The sequence below is a fragment of the Cherax quadricarinatus genome, unplaced genomic scaffold (genome assembly GCF_038502225.1).
Source record: "Cherax quadricarinatus isolate ZL_2023a unplaced genomic scaffold, ASM3850222v1 Contig12, whole genome shotgun sequence".
NCBI lineage: Eukaryota > Metazoa > Arthropoda > Malacostraca > Decapoda > Parastacidae > Cherax > Cherax quadricarinatus.
Genome location: NW_027195038.1, coordinates 157,063 through 178,759, shown reverse-complemented (window position 1 = coordinate 178,759; position 21,697 = coordinate 157,063). Strand labels below are relative to the sequence as shown.

The 21,697-nt window shown below is 41.2% G+C and overlaps 1 protein-coding gene across 2 annotated transcripts in view; it reads left to right on the top strand.

The window, feature by feature from the left end:
* The window catches only part of LOC128685840 (cofilin/actin-depolymerizing factor homolog), a 31,479-nt gene extending 15,794 nt beyond the window's left edge, over positions 1-15,685 (top strand). For both annotated transcript variants that reach the window (XM_070079740.1, XM_070079741.1), the window contains exon 2: positions 9,056-15,685. In XM_070079740.1, coding sequence (XP_069935841.1) covers positions 9,282-9,725 — 444 coding nt within the window. In that variant the 5' untranslated portion in view covers positions 9,056-9,281 and the 3' untranslated portion in view covers positions 9,726-15,685. The remainder of the gene's footprint in view (positions 1-9,055) is intronic.
* Positions 15,686-21,697: the final 6,012 nt, after the last annotated feature.

The following is a 21,697-nucleotide window of genomic DNA, read 5'->3' as shown; positions in this document are numbered from 1 at the left end:
ATATAGGAAGGTAGAGAAATCATGTTCGTTTGAGATGGTATATTGTTGTCCTGTTGATGTTTTCCTTACTAGTATTTTCCCATCTCGCGTGAAACTCTGATGTATTTTATTTTCCTGTTAAGTTTTCTCAGCCTGAACAGAAGGTTTTGACGTTTTTTTGTTAGACACTCATTTATGTACACTCCATTTTTCATTGTAATTGCTGATTTAATTAGGTCCTTTCTTTTATCGTATGAATGAAGTCTGATCATTATACTGTGTTTACTTCCTGGTTTTCCTAGCAAACGTGTTTCTTTGATTTCATTGTTTTGCACGATGACTTGTACGTGGTTCTGTATTATCCTGACAGCAGTTTCTTTGCACTGTGCTTGTGTTATGTCACTAGGAATGTGTGGACTGTTTATTATAACTGCATCAGACAACTTATCTTGTTCAGTTTTGTCGTCTTGGAAATCAAGGTATTCATTTAGTCGAGTGTGCATGTTCTGATTCCAGTCCTTGATTGCTTCTTCAACCTTCATATTTATTGTTGTTATTTGCTCAGTGTGACTGGCTATAGCTGCTTTTAGAGTATTTTCTGTGTCAACACTTCCCGATGTAATCTTCTCTTCAAGGTTTTGGATCTTATTCTCGAGGTTGGTTATCTTGGAATCTCGTCGCTCGAGTGCTGCTTTGATATCTTTGATTTCATTTTCTAGAGCAACGATGTAGTCCTTGATATTGTCAGGAATAATCATACCTGAGTTATCATGGATGAATCCTTTGAAGGGAGTGGAGTTGGAGGGGGAGTCAGCCATGTTTGTTGTTGTTGTTGTTGTTCCCTGGGTGGCGGCGGTGAGGGGGGTTGATGATACACTGGCGTCCTGCTGGGTAGACAAGTTGAGTTCTAGGGTCCTTGCTGTTATTCTTTTATTACTGGTGTTGTTTCTTCTGCGATATCCTTTCATAGTATCACTGAAGTAGATACTGTGTAGCAATGGAGGAGAAGGCTTGTTTTCTCGGAGCTTGGGTTAAGTGGTTGTCTGGCAGCGGAGGCAGTGTTTGGGTTAGCAGGGCTGTCTTCCTTAGATCTTCTAATTTTGTCAAGATTTGGGTTACATTCTTAGTATTCTTGGGTCATGTTGTGGTCTACGTGGGTTCATGTAGTTGAACTTTCACTTAGGCCATCACAAGTTTTGATGGGCGATGTTTTTTTGAGAAAGAAGAGCTGGTAGGATACCGTTGCTGCCGCTGCCAGTTATTATATACCTTTGATATACCTGCTAGCCTGGTTAATGAGGCTGTTGCTGCTGGTGGCTTACCTCCCCACATATCCATCACAGCCTGGTTGATCTGGCACCTGGTGAAGATGCTTGTCCAGTTTCCTCTCAAAGTTTTCTACACTTGTTCAGCAGTGTTTGATATCTTCTGGTAAGATGTTGAATAATCTGGGGCCATGAGTGTTGATATAGTGTTCCCATATTGTGCCCATCACACCCCTGCTTTTCACTGGGTTTATTTTGCACTTCCTCCCATATCTCTCACTCCAGTATGTTGTTATGGCAGTGTCCAGATTTGGGACCAGGCCTTAGAGTACCTTCCAAGTACAGTGGTACCCTGAGTTTTGTACAGCTCCCAACTCGAACAGTTATGTAAGTGTATTATTGTAAGTACTTTTGTAAGTGCATTTTTGGGGGTCTGAAATGGACTAATCTAATTTACATTTTTCCATGTGGGAACAAATTCGTTTGATAACAGCACTTGAACAGCCTTCTGGAACGAATTATGTACGAAACTCTGGGTACCACTGTATATATTATCATGTTTCTCTCATTCGCTCCAGTGAGTACATATTTAAGACTTAAAGGCATTCCCAGTAATTTAAATGCTTTACTGGCTCTGTGTGGGCTGTAAGTGATCTTTTTGTTCCAGCTCTGATATTTCTCCTGCCCTGAATGAGGCTGTCAACACTGAACAATATTCCAAATGAGGGAGCACTAGCAATTTGTAAAGTGTCACCACTGGCATTATTTCCTTGTTTTGAAAGTTCTCATTGCCCACCCTGTCATCCTCATTGCTATTGTGACCTTTGTCCTCTTGTGTTCATTGAAAGAAATATCGGCTGACATAATTATTCCCAAGTCTATCACGTGTTCCTTTCGTTCTATTTGGTGATCCTCTTAAGTTTTGTATACAGTGTTCCTTTTGAGTTCTTCATTCTTTCCCTACCTAAGCAGCTGGAACTTATCACCATTGAATGTCATGTTATTGTCCACTACCCACTAGAAAATACTGTTTATATCTTCCCATAATTTTTCAGTGTCTTCTACCAAATTGACATTAATGCTTATTTTAGTGTAATCTGCAAATTATTAAAAACTGTGATATGGGTGTTTGTCTGCTATGAGGAAGAGAAACAGCAGAGGTGCCAGGACAGTGCCTTGGAGAACTTAGCATTTTACCTCTCCTTCTTATTCATCTTCCCTTATTCCTTGAGCTTCTTTGTTGTCAACTTGTGTCTGTGGTTCCTCCACATACTCATCAACCTCCAACCCCATTGCCTCGCCAGAATTGGCAATCTCCTGGTTTACATCCTCCTCAGCCTCAGATCTTTGAGTCATAAATGACTGAAGGCCACAAGTTCTTCCGGCTACATTGAGGCACTGAGTGGAAACTTCATTTCAGGAATTCACTATAAGCACAACCTAAGATGTTAAACTTAGTCTTCTAAACTTAGTTAAATTCTGCCTCCAGAGATTAGGCAAGTTCTGGATCATGTCCTGGTGCATTATTCAACAGTAACAGTGTCTTCAGAGGAAGTTTGTTGATCTTCAGGTTGTTGAGTTTAGTTTTGTCCACTTGAAGTAGATATTGCTCTGTTGACTTTGCCCTTGGCAAGTCACAGTCACACTTGATACACACCTCTGCAGTCTCCCTATGATCCCTGTTGGGGAGGGGAATTTTTACCTGTCTCCAAGTGACTTTACTCTTCCACAATGTCTCACCGTGTGAGGATAAAAGTAATGCATTTAGGCAGATGAACATGTTAAGCAATTGAAATTTACCCAAGCACAATAAAAGTATACAATACTTCAAAATCAATCTTTGTCTAAGAAGCATACATAGAAGTTACAATGACTGAGAACTTTATTATGGTTACAAGTCTGATACATTTAACACAAAAAACATTTGATAAAATTGCATGATAAACAGAAAGCCACTTAATATGCAAAGCATGTTGGGCAGCCTAATGCTAAAACTTGCATACTCCACTAAACTACCTGGTATGTGTGTGGAAAATACCTGACCTGGTTCCCAATCTGCACAGTGACAACAGAATGGAGTGAAAGCTATGGGAGGAATTTTGGAATAAATCCATTGAGAAGTACAATGTGATCATCAGTGGTTCAAGACTTCAGCATATTGCTGGAAGATCTCAAATTTTGCTGGTACAAAAGTAAAAGTTTTCAATTGGAAATTGGGCAGTTATCTCAGCAAGTGCATGCTCATCCATGTTGTGATGGCTTTACCACTGGTAGCCATCCCATAAGCTGCTCTTGTGATGGCTGTACCACTGGTAGCCATCCCATAAGCTGGTCTTGTGATGGCTGTACCACTGGTAGCCATCCCATAAGCTGGTCTTGTGATGGCTGTACCACTGGTAGCCATCCCATAAGCTGGTCTTGTGATGGCTGTACCACTGGTAGCCATCCCATAAACTGGTCTTGTGATGGCTGTACCACTGGTAGCCATCCCATAAGCTGGTCTTGTGATGGCTGTACCACTGGTAGCCATCCCATAAGCTGGTCTTGTGATGGCTGTACCACTGGTAGCCATCCCATAAGCTGGTCTTGTGATGGCTGTACCACTGGTAGCCATCCCATAAGCTGGTCTTGTGATGGCTGTACCACTGGTAGCCATCCCATAAGCTGGTCTTGTGATGGCTGTACCACTGGTGGCCATCCCATAAGCTGGTCTTGTGATGGCTGTACCACTGGTGGCCATCCCATAAGCTGGTCTTGTGATGGCTGTACCACTGGTGGCCATCCCATAAGCTGGTCTTGTGATGGCTGTACCACTGGTAGCCATCCCATGAGCTGGTCTTGTGATGGCTGTACCACTGGTAGCCATCCCATGAGCTGGTCTTGTGATGGCTGTACCACTGGTAGCCATCCCATGAGCTGGTCTTGTGATGGCTGTACTGTATCCACTGGTAGCCATCCCATGAGCTGGTCTTGTGATGGCTGTACCACTGGTAGCCATCCCATGAGCTGGTCTTGTGATGGCTGTACCACTGGTAGCCATCCCATGAGCTGGTCTTGTGATGGCTGTACCACTGGTAGCCATCCCATGAGCTGGTCTTGTGATGGCTGTACCACTGGTAGCCATCCCATGAGCTGGTCTTGTGATGGCTGTACCACTGGTAGCCATCCCATGAGCTGGTCTTGTGATGGCTGTACCACTGGTAGCCATCCCATGAGCTGGTCTTGTGATGGCTGTACCACTGGTAGCCATCCCATGAGCTGGTCTTGTGATGGCTGTACCACTGGTAGCCATCCCATGAGCTGGTCTTGTGATGGCTGTACCACTGGTAGCCATCCCATGAGCTGGTCTTGTGATGGCTGTACCACTGGTAGCCATCCCATGAGCTGGTCTTGTGATGGCTGTACCACTGGTAGCCATCCCATGAGCTGGTCTTGTGATGGCTGTACCACTGGTAGCCATCCCATGAGCTGGTCTTGTGATGGCTGTACCACTGGTAGCCATCCCATGAGCTGGTCTTGTGATGGCTGTACCACTGGTAGCCATCCCATGAGCTGGTCTTGTGATGGCTGTACCACTGGTAGCCATCCCATGAGCTGGTCTTGTGATGGCTGTACCACTGGTAGCCATCCCATGAGCTGGTCTTGTGATGGCTGTACCACTGGTAGCCATCCCATGAGCTGGTCTTGTGATGGCTGTACCACTGGTAGCCATCCCATGAGCTGGTCTTGTGATGGCTGTACCACTGGTAGCCATCCCATGAGCTGGTCTTGTGATGGCTGTACCACTGGTAGCCATCCCATGAGCTGGTCTTGTGATGGCTGTACCACTGGTAGCCATCCCATGAGCTGGTCTTGTGATGGCTGTACCACTGGTAGCCATCCCATGAGCTGGTCTTGTGATGGCTGTACCACTGGTAGCCATCCCATGAGCTGGTCTTGTGATGGCTGTACCACTGGTAGCCATCCCATGAGCTGGTCTTGTGATGGCTGTACCACTGGTAGCCATCCCATGAGCTGGTCTTGTGATGGCTGTACCACTGGTAGCCATCCCATGAGCTGGTCTTGTGATGGCTGTACCACTGGTAGCCATCCCATGAGCTGGTCTTGTGATGGCTGTACCACTGGTAGCCATCCCATGAGCTGGTCTTGTGATGGCTGTACCACTGGTAGCCATCCCATGAGCTGGTCTTGTGATGGCTGTACCACTGGTAGCCATCCCATGAGCTGGTCTTGTGATGGCTGTACCACTGGTAGCCATCCCATGAGCTGGTCTTGTGATGGCTGTACCACTGGTAGCCATCCCATGAGCTGGTCTTGTGATGGCTGTACCACTGGTAGCCATCCCATGAGCTGGTCTTGTGATGGCTGTACCACTGGTAGCCATCCCATGAGCTGGTCTTGTGATGGCTGTACCACTGGTAGCCATCCCATGAGCTGGTCTTGTGATGGCTGTACCACTGGTAGCCATCCCATGAGCTGGTCTTGTGATGGCTGTACCACTGGTAGCCATCCCATGAGCTGGTCTTGTGATGGCTGTACCACTGGTAGCCATCCCATGAGCTGGTCTTGTGATGGCTGTACCACTGGTAGCCATCCCATGAGCTGGTCTTGTGATGGCTGTACCACTGGTAGCCATCCCATGAGCTGGTCTTGTGATGGCTGTACCACTGGTAGCCATCCCATGAGCTGGTCTTGTGATGGCTGTACCACTGGTAGCCATCCCATGAGCTGGTCTTGTGATGGCTGTACCACTGGTAGCCATCCCATGAGCTGGTCTTGTGATGGCTGTACCACTGGTAGCCATCCCATGAGCTGGTCTTGTGATGGCTGTACCACTGGTAGCCATCCCATGAGCTGGTCTTGTGATGGCTGTACCACTGGTAGCCCATGAGCTGGTCTTGTGATGGCTGTACCACTGGTAGCCATCCCATGAGCTGGTCTTGTGATGGCTGTACCACTGGTAGCCATCCCATGAGCTGGTCTTGTGATGGCTGTACCACTGGTAGCCATCCCATGAGCTGGTCTTGTGATGGCTGTACCACTGGTAGCCATCCCATGAGCTGGTCTTGTGATGGCTGTACCACTGGTAGCCATCCCATGAGCTGGTCTTGTGATGGCTGTACCACTGGTAGCCATCCCATGAGCTGGTCTTGTGATGGCTGTACCACTGGTAGCCATCCCATGAGCTGGTCTTGTGATGGCTGTACCACTGGTAGCCATCCCATGAGCTGGTCTTGTGATGGCTGTACCACTGGTAGCCATCCCATGAGCTGGTCTTGTGATGGCTGTACCACTGGTAGCCATCCCATGAGCTGGTCTTGTGATGGCTGTACCACTGGTAGCCATCCCATGAGCTGGTCTTGTGATGGCTGTACCACTGGTAGCCATCCCATGAGCTGGTCTTGTGATGGCTGTACCACTGGTAGCCATCCCATGAGCTGGTCTTGTGATGGCTGTACCACTGGTAGCCATCCCATGAGCTGGTCTTGTGATGGCTGTACCACTGGTAGCCATCCCATGAGCTGGTCTTGTGATGGCTGTACCACTGGTAGCCATCCCATGAGCTGGTCTTGTGATGGCTGTACCACTGGTAGCCATCCCATGAGCTGGTCTTGTGATGGCTGTACCACTGGTAGCCATCCCATGAGCTGGTCTTGTGATGGCTGTACCACTGGTAGCCATCCCATGAGCTGGTCTTGTGATGGCTGTACCACTGGTAGCCATCCCATGAGCTGGTCTTGTGATGGCTGTACCACTGGTAGCCATCCCATGAGCTGGTCTTGTGATGGCTGTACCACTGGTAGCCATCCCATGAGCTGGTCTTGTGATGGCTGTACCACTGGTAGCCATCCCATGAGCTGGGCTTGTGAGCCATCCCCCATGAGCTGGTCTTGTGATGGCTGTACCACTGGTAGCCATCCCATGAGCTGGTCTTGTGATGGCTGTACCACTGGTAGCCATCCCATGAGCTGGTCTTGTGATGGCTGTACCACTGGTAGCCATCCCATGAGCTGGTCCTCTGCTAAAACTGTCTAAGAATGAAGTCTATAAAGACTTCATTCTTATTGAATATGCTTGTATACATAATCCTTAAAAATATTGGTATCCAATACCAAAGAGATGAATAATTACACATGCAACACCTGGGTATTTTTATTTGAAGATGTTTCATCAGTCATTGGCTTTATCAGTTTAATACAAAGAATAGTAGAAAATGAGGAAATTGTTCCCTCAGCATGGAAGCTGCTCTTCAGTACCTTAGTCTTGATGAAACCAAAGTATAGCAGGAAGATGGCCTCTTATACTTTTTTTTTTTTTTTCAAGTCGGCCATCTCCCACCGAGGCAGGGTGACTCAAAAAAGAAAGAAAATCCCCAAAAAGAAAATACTTTCATTATCATTCAACACTTTCACCACACTCGCACATTATCCCTGTTTTTGCAGAGGTGCTCAGAATACAACAGTTTAGAAGCATACACATATAAAGATACACAACATATCCCTCCAAACTGCCAATATCCCAAACCCCTCCTTTAAAGTGCAGGCATTGTACTTCCCATTTCCAGGACTCAAGTCCGACTATATGAAAATAACTGGTTTCCCTGAATCCCTTCACTAAATATTACCCTGCTCACACTCCAACAGATCGTCAGGTCCCAAGTACCATTCGTCTCCATTCACTCCTATCTAACACGCTCACGCACGCTTGCTGGAAGTCCAAGCCCCTTGCCCACAAAACCTCCTTTACCCCCTCTCTCGAACCCTTTCGAGGACGACCCCTACCCCGCCTTCCTTCCCCTATAGATTTATATGCTTTCCACGTCATTCTACTTTGATCCATTCTCTCTAAATGACCAAACCACCTCAACAACCCCTCTTCTGCCCTCTGACTAATACTTTTATTAACTCCACACCTTTTCATAATTTCCACACTCCAAATTTTCTGCATAATATTTACACCACACATTGCCCTTAAACAGGACATCTCCACTGCCTCCAACCGTCTCCTCGCTGCTGCATTTGCCTCCCAAGCTTCACATCCATATAAGAGTGTTGGTACTAATATACTTTCATACATTCCCTTCTTTGCCTCCATAGATAACGTTTTTTGACTCCACATATACCTCAACGCACCACTCACCTTTTTTCCCTCATCAATTCTATGATTAACCTCATCCTTCATAAATCCATCCGCCGACACGTCAACTCCCAAGTATCTGAAAACATTCACTTCTTCCATACTCCTCCTCCCCAATTTGATATCCAATTTTTCTTTATCTAAATAATTTGACACCCTCATCACCTTACTCTTTTCTGTGTTCACTTTCAACTTTCTACCTTTACACACATTCCCAAACTCATCCACTAACCTTTGCAATTTTTCTTTAGAATCTCCCATAAGCACAGTATCATCAGCAAAAAGTAACTGTGTCAATTCCCATTTTGAATTTGATTCCCTCTTATACACTGGCATTAAATGAGGTGCAACATTTGACGTCACGTCACAGGTGGGTGGGACCCACTAGTGGAAGTAAGTCAGTACACTAAGGTACTAAAAACTGGCTTCCAGTCTGGGGGATTGATTACCTCGGATTCTAATTCTTTTTGTGTAAAATTCTGCAAGGTTAAGGCTGTCTTCTGCCTGTACACCTTCCCAGTTTTTAACCTATTTCTCTTATTTGTGATGTAATAGTCAAGTATAAAAATTTCTTTCTAAATTATGGGACAGTTGTGAATTGTTCCAGCTATGATTTTATTTATTAAATTTTCTTCATTGTAATAAATTACTGCAACTATTTTTTTTCTTTTTAGGGTTATACTGTACGTGGTGTTTAAGACGCTTGTCAGCAAGAGAAGTGAGTGTAAGCTGTGACGACTGAAGATAAAGGATTGAGATGAGAAGCTGCTTATCGTAGTGCAAGCTAGAGACCATCAGGATATAAAAAATTAACAGGAGTGCTGTTCCTTCATCTTAAGAAAACTCTTCATTATCTAGTAACTGTTACATTCTGTTGTTGTTTAGGCTGACTAAGCCAACATGGCATCAGGGGTGACAGTAGCCGATGGCATTCAGCAGGCTTATGCTGATATTAAAACTGGAATGAAATATAGGTATCTAATTTTTCATATTAAGAATGATAAGGAGATAGATGTTGAGCAGTATGGTGAGAGAGATGCAGAGTACGAGGACTTCCTAAACTATCTCAGGAGCCTGGGTCCAGACCAGTGTCGGTATTGTGTTTATGATTTTGAATATGAGCACACTTTCCAAGGAACCTCAGATACAAAGAAGAACAAGTTGATTTTGATGTCTTGGTGCCCAGATACTGCCAGGATTAAAACCAAAATGCTTTACTCAACCAGCTTTAATTACCTCAAAGAAGCTCTTGAAGGTATTGGCAAATGTATTCAGGCTACAGACATGTCTGAAGCATCTTATGAAAGTGTACTAGAGAAGTGTAGCTCTTCAGACCGGTTTTAAGAGTGCCATGGCAGCCTATTTGATAAGGTAGCTCTTGATATATATTTGTCATTACAGGAATGAAATGCTGAGTTCTAGCCATTCCACAGCACTCAAGGATTCTTGAGTGCCATTCACATATTATTCTTGCTTTATATAATCTTGCCTGTCCTATCTACTGTACTGCTAACATCAAATCAAGTACACTGGTTTCTCTTATTTTTTCATATTTTATCATCATGGGAAATAGTTGGTAAGTTGATGTATTTATACATTTTTGGTTAATCAAATTTTGGTATATGATAGGACTTTTTTTTGTCACTCTAAGCTTTGGTGTAGAGCAGGTTTATTACAAAAAAAATGTACTTTATAAAAATTCTTCTGTTTATATTAGGGCAGTCCATTTCATAAGGGGAAGTTAAACTAAAAAAAATTCTCTCAGTGTTGCCTTTGTTCCATTATCCACCAGGACTGTATATAGCTAAATTTGACTGTTTAAAAGACATCAGTTTTCTTATTTAAATTTGTAATGAGAGCAAGTAAATGAAAATAAAAACTATTGTATAACTGACAAGTGTTACAGGTTCTACTTTTAGTTTCTAATACAGTATCTGTTGTATTTGCTTTAATTTCACTGTGATGTTTCTGTTATACTAACATGAGTGATTAATGAACAGATGCTTTATTCATTGACATGTAACAGTACAGAATACCTGTATTCATATAAAAATAGACTGGGTGGTATCTCTTAAAGGAATTTTTTTTAATATGAAATAAGTAGTATGAGAGTAAATTGCTTAAGTTTAATGTTATTGGAGAAGAAGACTTGAAGGCAAGGCTTCTCTTGGAAGTAAATTTACTGAAGATGTGTGCTTGTGCCTCAGAGAGGACCTGGGGAACAGTGAGGCTCGTGAGACTAAACACTCACAGGGCTATGGAAGAGTAAATTATAAAGAGAGAGAGAGAGAAAGAGGGGGGGATGGAGAGAGGAGGAGGGAGGCAGAGAGGCCAACATATGTTACATGAGAGAGAGACACAGAGAGACAGACATACAGACAGACAGACCTCATGGAATATGCCAAGATTTTTGATCTGGCTAACAATGACGTGATAGAGATAAAATAAATATAGGATACGATAATAATGTGTCAAGTAGATACATATGATAAACTGCTGTATGACAAAGGTTGATCAATCATTAGCAGTACAGCAAAGATCTTTTATAGCCACCAATGATTCTTCATGAGCCATTAAATGGTGTTGATCTTGAGGCCACTTTCAAGATGGTCAACATTCTAAAGTGTTCAATGAAGCCAATGACCCTCAAGACTTGGGTAAACATTCATGTATTAAAACCTTTGACTGTTTTCATCATACTGCATACAGTTTAAAATTTTTGATGTTGTGAAGAAAAACAAAGACTAGCATTATCTATGCTAGTCACATTAGTGGACAATGGATCTGACTGTTGTAAAAACACAGGTGGTCAGCCATATGATGATAAATGATTGTGCAGAATAAGGCAAAGCCCCCTCATCCACAAAGTTTCAGGTTCATGAAGGATGATGAGATGGTATATCTGCACAGGAAACTCTTTGAATGTACTGTCTTATGAGAGAGCAAGCAGACTTCACTTTTTGGTATCTCATTGCCCTGATGTGTTCACTAACTGCTACTACTATGAAAGTCCCACCTTCAGTACAGAAACTGATTTTTTAAGTGAAACTACTATAATTTATTGCACCAACTGTGCCTAATGTTACACATGAAGTAACCTTCCACTCGTCAAGGCCCTACTGACTTGCCTTCCTTCTGATGCACAACTATAAGACCCACACACAGAGTACTTCTTGTTTAATATACCTTACCATAATTATTAAATAATCACCATGCTGATAATGACTGATGGTAATAAAGGTAATTACTGGTGTAGAAGACACAATTACAGAGGAAGTTTGAGATGTTTTGCCTGTTGACAACTTTCAGTCTCAAGAAGTTTGATGACGGCTGAAATGTCTCACTATAGATCCTATGCAATTGTCTTCACAACTTGTTGGCCTTTGTGCCATTCATCTCCAAGTGTAACATTGTTTGTTATATTATGTACATCAAGAGTTTGTAACTAACATTTTAATTTTCATTTGAGGTATAATTTTTTTTGAGTTGTGTAAAAAAACAAAATTTTTTTTTCTTTTTACCACCCTAAGCATAAAATCTTGTGCTCATAGTAATTTAGCACTTAGTTTTGATTATAATAATTGTGCTCATAGCAACCTGTAAAGGTTGTTCTGTTTGCTTCATATTTTCTCATAAAATTACCTTACATGGAACAAGGGCAGCATTGTGGAGAATGGATCACCATACATAAAAGTTTTGGATCACCCTAATTCACATGTTTTTATGTACCACTTACACCATTCCATTTGCTGTGTAGGTATTACCTATTTTAATTCTCTAAATAATGAGTTGGCACACTTAATGGCACAAAGCTTGTCTTGACATTCCTTGTACTGTTGCTAGAGATTATAACCAAGCTGCTAATTAATGGTCTACCACAGTGATAATGCTTAAGTTGACCAGAGGAAGATGTTTACTGCTCTTGCTCACAGAAATTATACTGTCTACACTATATATACATATTTACCTATTTGTAGTTAAGGGAATACAGCTTGTGTTCTTGGTGTCATATCTTTTATGTTAATTCTTAACTATACAAGTCCCAGTGGTTTTTTGGTGTATTATTCCTGTTTTAATTCCAATCATTTACCATTCTATATATGATATATTTAATATTTACTATTATACAAATACTTTTATAAGCATTGTGTGGTAGTTATTATATCTGGTTATTATTTATATCCACTGTTAGATATTTTAATGCAATCCTGTCAGTTCTGGAATTCAGTTGGTTGCATGTCTGAACTTTTCTATTTTTACTTTTTTTTTTGGTGTGGACACCATTCCAGAGTCACATTCCAATCGTAGTTTGATATGTATAAAAAAAATAATTTTGCAATCCACACATTGACAGCATTCTTAAATTTATCCAGTATGGACTAACATTTTTGCACTATATTTTTTGGAGTGAAAATTTTTGTATGGAGAAAGTGAGGTTAAGGTATGTAGGAAAGAACTAATTTCCAGGATATGTAATTTCCAGGGATGTGTAATATCACTTTGGTGTCTTTATTAATGAGCATATTAAAAGAAGTAAATGCTACATATTATTGTGACACAACACTTACATAAGTCATTCAGAACAAGTGGTGGAGAATGAGCACTGGTGTATTGGGCTGAGTTGTGGCAGTAAACCATGATGAATCTCGTGTGAAGTGGGAGTTGTCAGTTGCTCTCTGAGATCAGAGAGAAAGGCAGTGTTAGGAAGAAGGGAGTATGGAGGAAGTCATTTTGTTATTTAGATGTTAGAAAATAGGATGTATAGAGGAAGGAATATGGTGTGGAAATGATGCAAAAGTAGATATTTTTGTGAATGACAAGGAATTGCAGAACAGATGGACAAAAGAAAGTAGCGAAGTGTTCAGTTCATGGAAAGAATATTGTCAATGGATGCTGAAATGGAAATGTACTAGAGTACAGTGAACCCTCAATTTAATGGACTAAAAGGGGTTAAGTGTGTATGCATTATTCCCAGCTGTCTGAAAATTCTGAATTATGAGATTTATTTTTTTATGATCGGATCAAGTTTGGAATCATTGGACTGGGTCCCTTGATTCTGCAGAGTACTGGACAGTTATTATGGACAAAGTCCAGAAATTGTTTGGTTATCCAGGAAAGCTGGAGACTGATACATTAGGAGGATATATGAATCTATGGTGAATAGAAGGTGTTCCAGGGAGTATCAGAGGAAGGTTTGACACAGGAGGTTTTTAAGAGGCTAAGAACTTGAGTATCTAGTATGTGTGAGGATCTTGGACCACAGGAGAGAAAAATAGCTTTTGGAATTTGGTTTCCTGTTGGAATACAAGCTCATTAACATCTATTAAGGGATTCGGGAAAAACTACTTAGTCATGGTTGAATTTTGGTGGTGGGAAATATGGTTCTTGCAGTCTGAAGGATATGTGGTGATGTGGTTCAATAAATTATTGGGTCATGGTATCTGAACCTCAGCAAAGACAGAGACAGCTGGGGAATGAATGATGAATGTGTTTTTTTTTTTTTTTTTTATGGGGTGTCACTGTGGCTTTGTGGGAAATTGCCAACTCACTGCAACAGAAGTACCAGAGTGCTTTCATAGTCTTTGCACACATCTTTAAAGGAGTTAGGTTCCTGAGCGAGATAAAACTCCCAAATGACCTGTCTTGGAAGAAGTTTGTAAGTTTTTGAGTTACTTAGAGATGCAATTAATCAAATATAGTTGGACTCCGTCCAACCGTATGTAATATTTGCACATTATATCATGTAGTGTGCTAAACTTTTATCTTTGATTAATTTATAGCTTCTAAACATTTAATGATCTTTTCTATGTATTCCTTATTTTTGGTTAATTTCTGGTATACCTTCTTTCTTTCTTCTTAGCCTTAAATCATTTTAGGAAGCATATTACTGTACTAATATAATTTTCAAAGTTATATTTCCCAGTTTAGTGACATTTCATTATTTCTGTCTTGCCAGTAATAAACTAAATATGATCAGTTCTCTTGGCCATTTTATGAAGTATCACTCTTTATCCTGTTTACAGGATATATTTTCTTCTTGAAGAATTTCTTATTTTCTGGAACACCACTTACATATATACATGTATTATTTTTGTCTTCACTACAAACAGGTGAGAAATGTTTTCCTTGGTTCAGCTAGAGACCAACTGTCTCCATTTACCATAGTAAATGTTGGTGTTTGTTGTGCTTTGTAGCCAGAATGTGCAAAAAGAGCTCTCTTGTATCTATTTTTTTGCAATATTCATTTTTGCTAGGTTAAGTCTGTAAAGTTTGCATTAATGCAACACACAATTTGTTTACCATGTTAATTCATGTAAATATATCAGTCCATAAGACAATACTTTTGTATAATTTTCCTTGCTTGACAGCTCTGGTTAAAAAGCATTACATAAAATACATGTTAAGTTAACCTTATAATACGTCCTTTTGAAAATTCTCTTATGCATTGATATACAGTATATATTTTTGTCGTGGTATACAAATTTTTTATTCTGCAGCAAAACTAGCTGCAACCTTGTCTAACTATGTTAAAATTAACATAATTTAGTTTAATCCTACTTGATGTATGTTGGATCAACCTAAATTGTCAGTATTTTACAACATAAATGAAATGTATAAATGTTGTAATGTTTATGCTGGATTTTGCAATTATTGCCTTAATGGACTTGCACTGCATGTTTGGCAAGACATTTTATTAAATATACAGTATATATTACATTACAATGACATGTCATGAAAATTTTCTGTAATTGTTTCCATTCACTGTAATTTGTTACTGGTGGCAGTATTGGGTACATGTATATAACACAGGTATTGATCAATTACATGTGCAACAATTGGGTATCTTTATTGTGGAAATGTTTCACCACACATTGACTTCACCCACTGTTCCGAAATATTTCCGCAATAGATACCCAAGTATTGCACATGTCAACTTGTCTGTTCTCTGAGCCAGTTATCTACAACACAGATGTTGTATGCCACATTCCATAGTTTGATTGGAAGGTAATGAGAAAAGCCACATGCAAAATGTATATATTGTATTTAATAGCAAAACCAGCACAAAACTAAAAACTTTGTTCAGTGCCATTTAAAAGTGTACAATATCTGGCTAAAATCTTTTTCTAGAGTTAATTGAGCTGGTTTATAAAATAATTTCTCTAATAAATTTAGTAATAAAATCAAACTTTACATTTTAACATTGTTTGTAGATTTTAGTGTGCACAAACAACTTATGGCATTTGACTTTATAGTGAGGACAGTATTTAAACACTGTGTTGGGAAAAATAAAAAGATGATTGTCTTGTATGATTTTGTTTTCCCATTTTTGGAGGGCTGGCCTCTTCAAGGGGGGGGGGGTCCTTGAAGCAGTGAAGAGGCATTTGGTTTTGGGAGTTGGACCTTTCAGACTAAATCCTCTGACCGAACCTAATTACCCCCGTTTTTTCCTTCAATACCCCATCCTTCTCCTCCCTCCTTTCCCCATCCTTTCCTGCTTTTGGCCTTTGGGGTCTTCCCCTCTGAAATTCTTGCTCCTAGGTTGGGGACAGGGTGTCATTGTCCATCCTATTTTATTGAGGTCCTGGATGGTGGTGTAGTTTGCCATGGAATCTGGATCATCTGAGGATGTTCCCTCCTGAGTTCTGGGAGGCAGCGTACGATGTCCTTCGGGTGACAAGTGTATCTCTGGAGGCTGCCTGTTGGTTCTGGGAAGTGGTGGCTGAAGGAGGTATGCTTTGTGGGTTTTCGGCCGCCCTCTCTTTTTGTCCGCTGAGGTGGCTTGGTGGATGTGAAGTTATCCTGGATTGCTGGTTTACTGACATGAAGGGTAGGGTAGGGCATGGGTTTCATGCCGTATCTACACTGCTGGCTGCACTGGCAGCCCTCTTGGGCATGGAAGTGGATATACAATCCCTTTCATTCCTCCTCGGAGCACTTTCCACATCCCCCCACCCCCCTTTTTTTTAAATAAATCAAATACAGGGGAAACTTATCATGGAGACCCATGACCTGTCTTCTTGGACCCTTTCCTGCAGCGCACTCTACATACCCTGGCACATCTTCAGACCATTCTTTGGACCTACGTATCTTCTAACCTGGTGCCTTCTCTGGGTAACGTTTCGTTACCCTCTGGTACTGCGGTTCCGACTGACCCTTTAGACACTAATGACTTCTGTGCGGCTTTGACTATGATAATGGCTTCATATGCAGTGTGTCGATTTTCGGATCGTACGCATGACTCAGACCGGCCCACCTCTATCTAACCTGTCCAAACAACCTGGACCTGTTACCGATGATCCTACTTCAGTTTCCTCTCTCACTTCTAAGAAACTTAAAATTAAGCAGTTCCTTCCCTTATGCTCAGTTCCAAAGTACTTGGACAAAATTCTTTACACTCCAACCAACTTCTTTTACTGACTGTCTTTCCAACCACAGCATCAGTATGGTACTCCTCTGCCATGTTGGGCAGAACATTTCATGTTTTTAAGAGTGGTACATATGTTGTCATAGTACAAAATGCAGAGTAGGCACATAATCTTTTACTTCTTGACATTGTTGACAACACACCAGTTATGATTTGCAAGACATCTATCTTAATTCTTGCTGTGGATCTATTATCCTTCCACGTATGATTGTACAATGCAATTTTCTTGCATGTAATGAAGACATTCTGGAGCAAATCAAGCTCCAGAATCTGATTATTAACCCTTTCACTGTTGGTGACGTATAGATACGGTTTACAAGCCAGTGTTGATGTATTAATATGCCAGAATTCTAGTGGCTTCAAATGTAGCAGGAGAAAGCTGGTAGACCTACATGTGAGAGAATGGGTCTGTGTGGTCAGTGTCCGCAGTATAAAAAAATCGGGGAGGCTGCAGTGCATTGTGGGAGTGCTAATTCAGTATGCCTTGTTCACCTATGCCTAGCGGTAAGGACTATCTCACTCCCTGGTGAATTGGGACTCTTCCCAAGCAACTTATTTCAATGTGGGTGGTGGGGAAGGCAGCGTGGGTCATGGAGAAGGCTGCATGGGTTTGTGTAAACATGTTTTGTAAACAATATAACGATAACAATGTTTGTGCGGTTATTTGTTGCATACAATGAGTGGATATATATACATTTTTCATTATATTGGTCTTACAGGCCACAAAAGTTGCTTGAAAAAGTAAAATACAGTGATACCTTGACCTACGAGTTTACATGTAATCCGTTCTGTGACCTAGCTCGTAATTCAATTTGCTTGTATATCAGATCAGTTTTCCTCGTTGAAATTAATTAAAATGTCATTAATCTGTTCCAGCGGAATTCCTGCTCTCGGGAGGCAGGAGAAAATACAGTGGAACCTTGGCTTACGAACTTGATCCGTTCTGTGATTTTGTTCGTATCCTGATTTGTTCGTATGCTGAGTCAATTTTCCTCATTTAAATTAATTGAAAATCCATTAATCTGTTCCGGCAGAATTCCTGCTCTCAGAGGCAGGAAAAATACACTTCAATATAGTGCTAATATCAACTCTACGGCTTACTTATCTATCACAATTGATCTAATGTGACATAATAAACAACTTAACATAAAAACCTGATGTGTACTCTAGAATGAATAAAATGTCATGTGACAAAGTGGAGGCAGCCATAACCGCTCCCGCATTGTTGTGTATTCACTGCCATCTAGTGATGGCCTTTTGAAGCCGTCTATTATTATTATTACAGTACATTATTATTATTTTTTTTTTTTCCCCAAACTGCCAATATCCCAAACCCCTCCTTTAACCCCTTCAGGGTCCAAGGCCAAAATCTGAAGTGGTGCTCCAGTGTCCAAGAAATTTTGAAAAAAAAAAAAAATTATTTTTTCTTACAGAATTAAAGAGCATATTTTTGTGAAGGTAATAAGACAAAAAAAAAAATTCTGATCAGTACTTACAGAGATACAGTGCCAAGAAGTTTGTCAAAAATGATGTGGTGGCGGCAACATCGACGAATTCCACATACGCGCATTACATTATTTTGCGGTTTTTGTTGTTTTTTCTTTTCTTTTCCAATTTTTTTCTATTCCTACTAACATTTGGGGCCTGAGAGACCAATACTGTATATAATGTATATATATAAACTCGCTGTATTGAACACAATAACTGCACTAAAGTTATTATCATATTATTGTTTACCACTGTTGTTTATTACAATAAACATGCACAAATATTGTATAATACTAATGTTCTATCATATATTTAAATATTTACAATCACTGGACATGGTTTTAGAACTGCTGGAGCTTGTGGAACTCCTTGAAACAAGGCACCATGCACAGAGGCACCTTACATTCCTCACACATAAACCGAGTGTCTTTGCGTCTTTGTTGCCGTCGTTTTGTTTGTGCACAGACGATGCATCTCTTCTGAGCAAATTTCTTCTGAGTTGAAGGAAGTTGTATTATGAAATGATCACCTTCCCTCCTCAAACGCTTGGGTATATCCTGAGGAATTCGAGGACCGTGTTGTATAGCAGGTGTTGTTACCTGGTACTTCATTATGAGTTGTCTGACAACAGACAATTCACCATATGGTGGTCTGTTGCCAGTCTTTATTTGGTACATATTATATGCATTGAGCATTGAAATGTCCATGAGATGGAAGAAAAGTTTCATGTACCACTTGTAACTCTTACGAACACAGTCAACAAAACCAATCTGCATGTCACATTTGTCAACCAAGCGCATGTTTTGTGTATAATCAATCACTGTCACTGGTTTTCGAATACGTTCATTAGTCACTCGATCAACTTTGCCACTGTCTTGCATTTCATTACGGTGAATGGTTGTCAACAATGTGACATCTCGTTTGTCATGCCACCGTAATGCCATGATGTCATTGGCAGTAAACACCTGCACGTCATCACCATGAGCACCTGCGTTGAGCCTGGGCATATGTTTACGATTAGAACGCACTGTGCCACACACATCTGTCTTGTTCACTCGCATGAAATCACTGAGTAATGGGCTTGTGTACCAGTTATCGGTATATAATGTATGCCCCTTACCAAGATAAGGTGCCATCATGTTTCTCACTACGTCACCTGAGATACCCAATAACATCTTGGTATCTTTCAGTGTTTTACTACCCATGTATACAACAATATCCAACACCAGGCCACTGTCACAATCACAGAGTACAAACAGTTTTATACCAAAGCGTTTCCTCTTGCTTGGTATATACTGCTTGAATGACAGTCTACCTTTGAACAAAATCAAAGACTCGTCAATTACAAGATTCTTGAATGGATAAAAGTATATGCTGAACTTTTGTTTGAGATACATGAAAACATTTCTAATCTTGTATAACCTGTCACTTCTGTCAGGCCTGGTTTTGTCAGAGAAGTGCAACATACGTAAGAGTAAGATAAACCTGTTCACTGGTATGATTTCACTGAAGACCGGGGTAGAAATTAGCCGATCTGTGGACCAGTATGCTTTTATATTATGCTTATAGACGTGAGGCATAAGCATTATTGTTGCAAAAAGCAAATACATTTCTGCAACAGTCGTCTCTTTCCACCTGTGTAGTCTTGACTGTGGTGATAAGATCGTATTTGTCATGGTGTACTCAAAATACTTATTACTTTCCCTGACAATAATTTCCATCAATGGCTGGTCAAAGAATAATTCAAAGAAATCCAGTTCATTGGCCGTGGTTCCAAGGGGACAAGTAGGTAGAATTCCACTTTGAGAGTCATCAAAGTGGTGAGGCTTGGGAACAAAATTGGGATTTTGCTGCCAATCCCACATACGGTTTGCTGGTGGATACTGGACATCATAGGCTGGTTGTGCGGGTGGTTGTGGTTGTGGTGGGTTGGTGGCTGGCGCTCCGCTTTGTCCTTGAACTGACGAGTCAGCAGCGTGGGTCCCAGCGTGGCCTGGTGAGTCACGCATGGCGGTGCCACTACCATCACCACTAACACCATCCACTGATGCCTGTGGTCTATCCATGCCAAGTGTAGCCACATCATCCTCACTATCACTACCTAAAACTGGTGTTGGGCCACGGGATGTACTCCGAGATGTACTCCGTCCCCTGGGCACAGCATAGGGTACACTACCCGAGCGCATGCGGCGGCGAACATACCGACGCTTCACTGGTGAATATGATTCCTCACTATCACTACTCGAATGATCGTCGAGCGCAATAAAATCACAATCCACGTCACTATCATCATCATTACTGAAGTCAGAGGCCTGGCCACGCGAAAATATTAGTTTTCTCTTGCGATGAGGAACAACCGACCGTGAGTCACGAGTGCCCACACCAGAGGTAGAAGGTTGAGGATCGTCAGGGTTTTCTGCACTATTATCGATATCCTGGTCATTCTTTTTGGTCACTAACTGATCAAAGCCATAGAATTCGTCTTCATTTCCACTTCTATCGGTGTCAGAACTATCAGATAGGAAGAGGAGAGTCCCAATTTTCCGGGGAGTGAGAGCTGACTTGCGACGAGGCATGGTGAACAAGGGTAACTGAGCCGGCGTTCCCACAATGCTATGCGGGCGCCTAGATTTTTTGTTTATGGCGCACACCCACCACGCAGACCCGTTCTCTCACATGTAGGCCTATGAGCATTTTCGCGCTAAATTTGACGGCGCTAGAATTTTGGCGTAGATCCACGGTTTGGACACTCAATGTGAAGCCGTAGATCTACGGGACGGACCCTGAAAGTGTTAAAGTGCAGGCATTGTACTTCCCATTTCCAGGACTCAAGTCCGACTATATGAAAATAACTGGTTTCCCTGAATCCCTTCACTAAATATTACCCTGCTCACACTCCAACAGATCGTCAGGTCCCACGTACCATTTGTCTCCATTCACTATTGTTATTATTGTATTATTATTGTACTATATGTATTGTTTATTATTATTATTACGTGTATTATTATTATTATAATGGGGAAGTGCTTCTGGGGGGAAGAGGATGGAAGGTATTCAGACTTAATTTAGGGAACTGGAACACAGATCCAATTCCCTATATCAAGAGCCCCTCATCATGTACGTACTAGTAAATAATAATTATTATAATAATAATAATAATTCAATATAATAATTATAATACAATATAATAGTAATAATAATTATAATAATACAATAGTAATAATAACAGTAAGGAGAAACTTCAAAAGGCTGCCAGTAGTTGGTGCCACCATCAGCAAAACATTGGTAACCACTACTATTCACCTGTTGAGACAAGTAGTCTATTATAAGTATTAGGCTAAGTTTGCCCGAAATACCTCTGTAAGATAGTGGCTTTCTTTGCCACTATCATACCAGCGTAGTA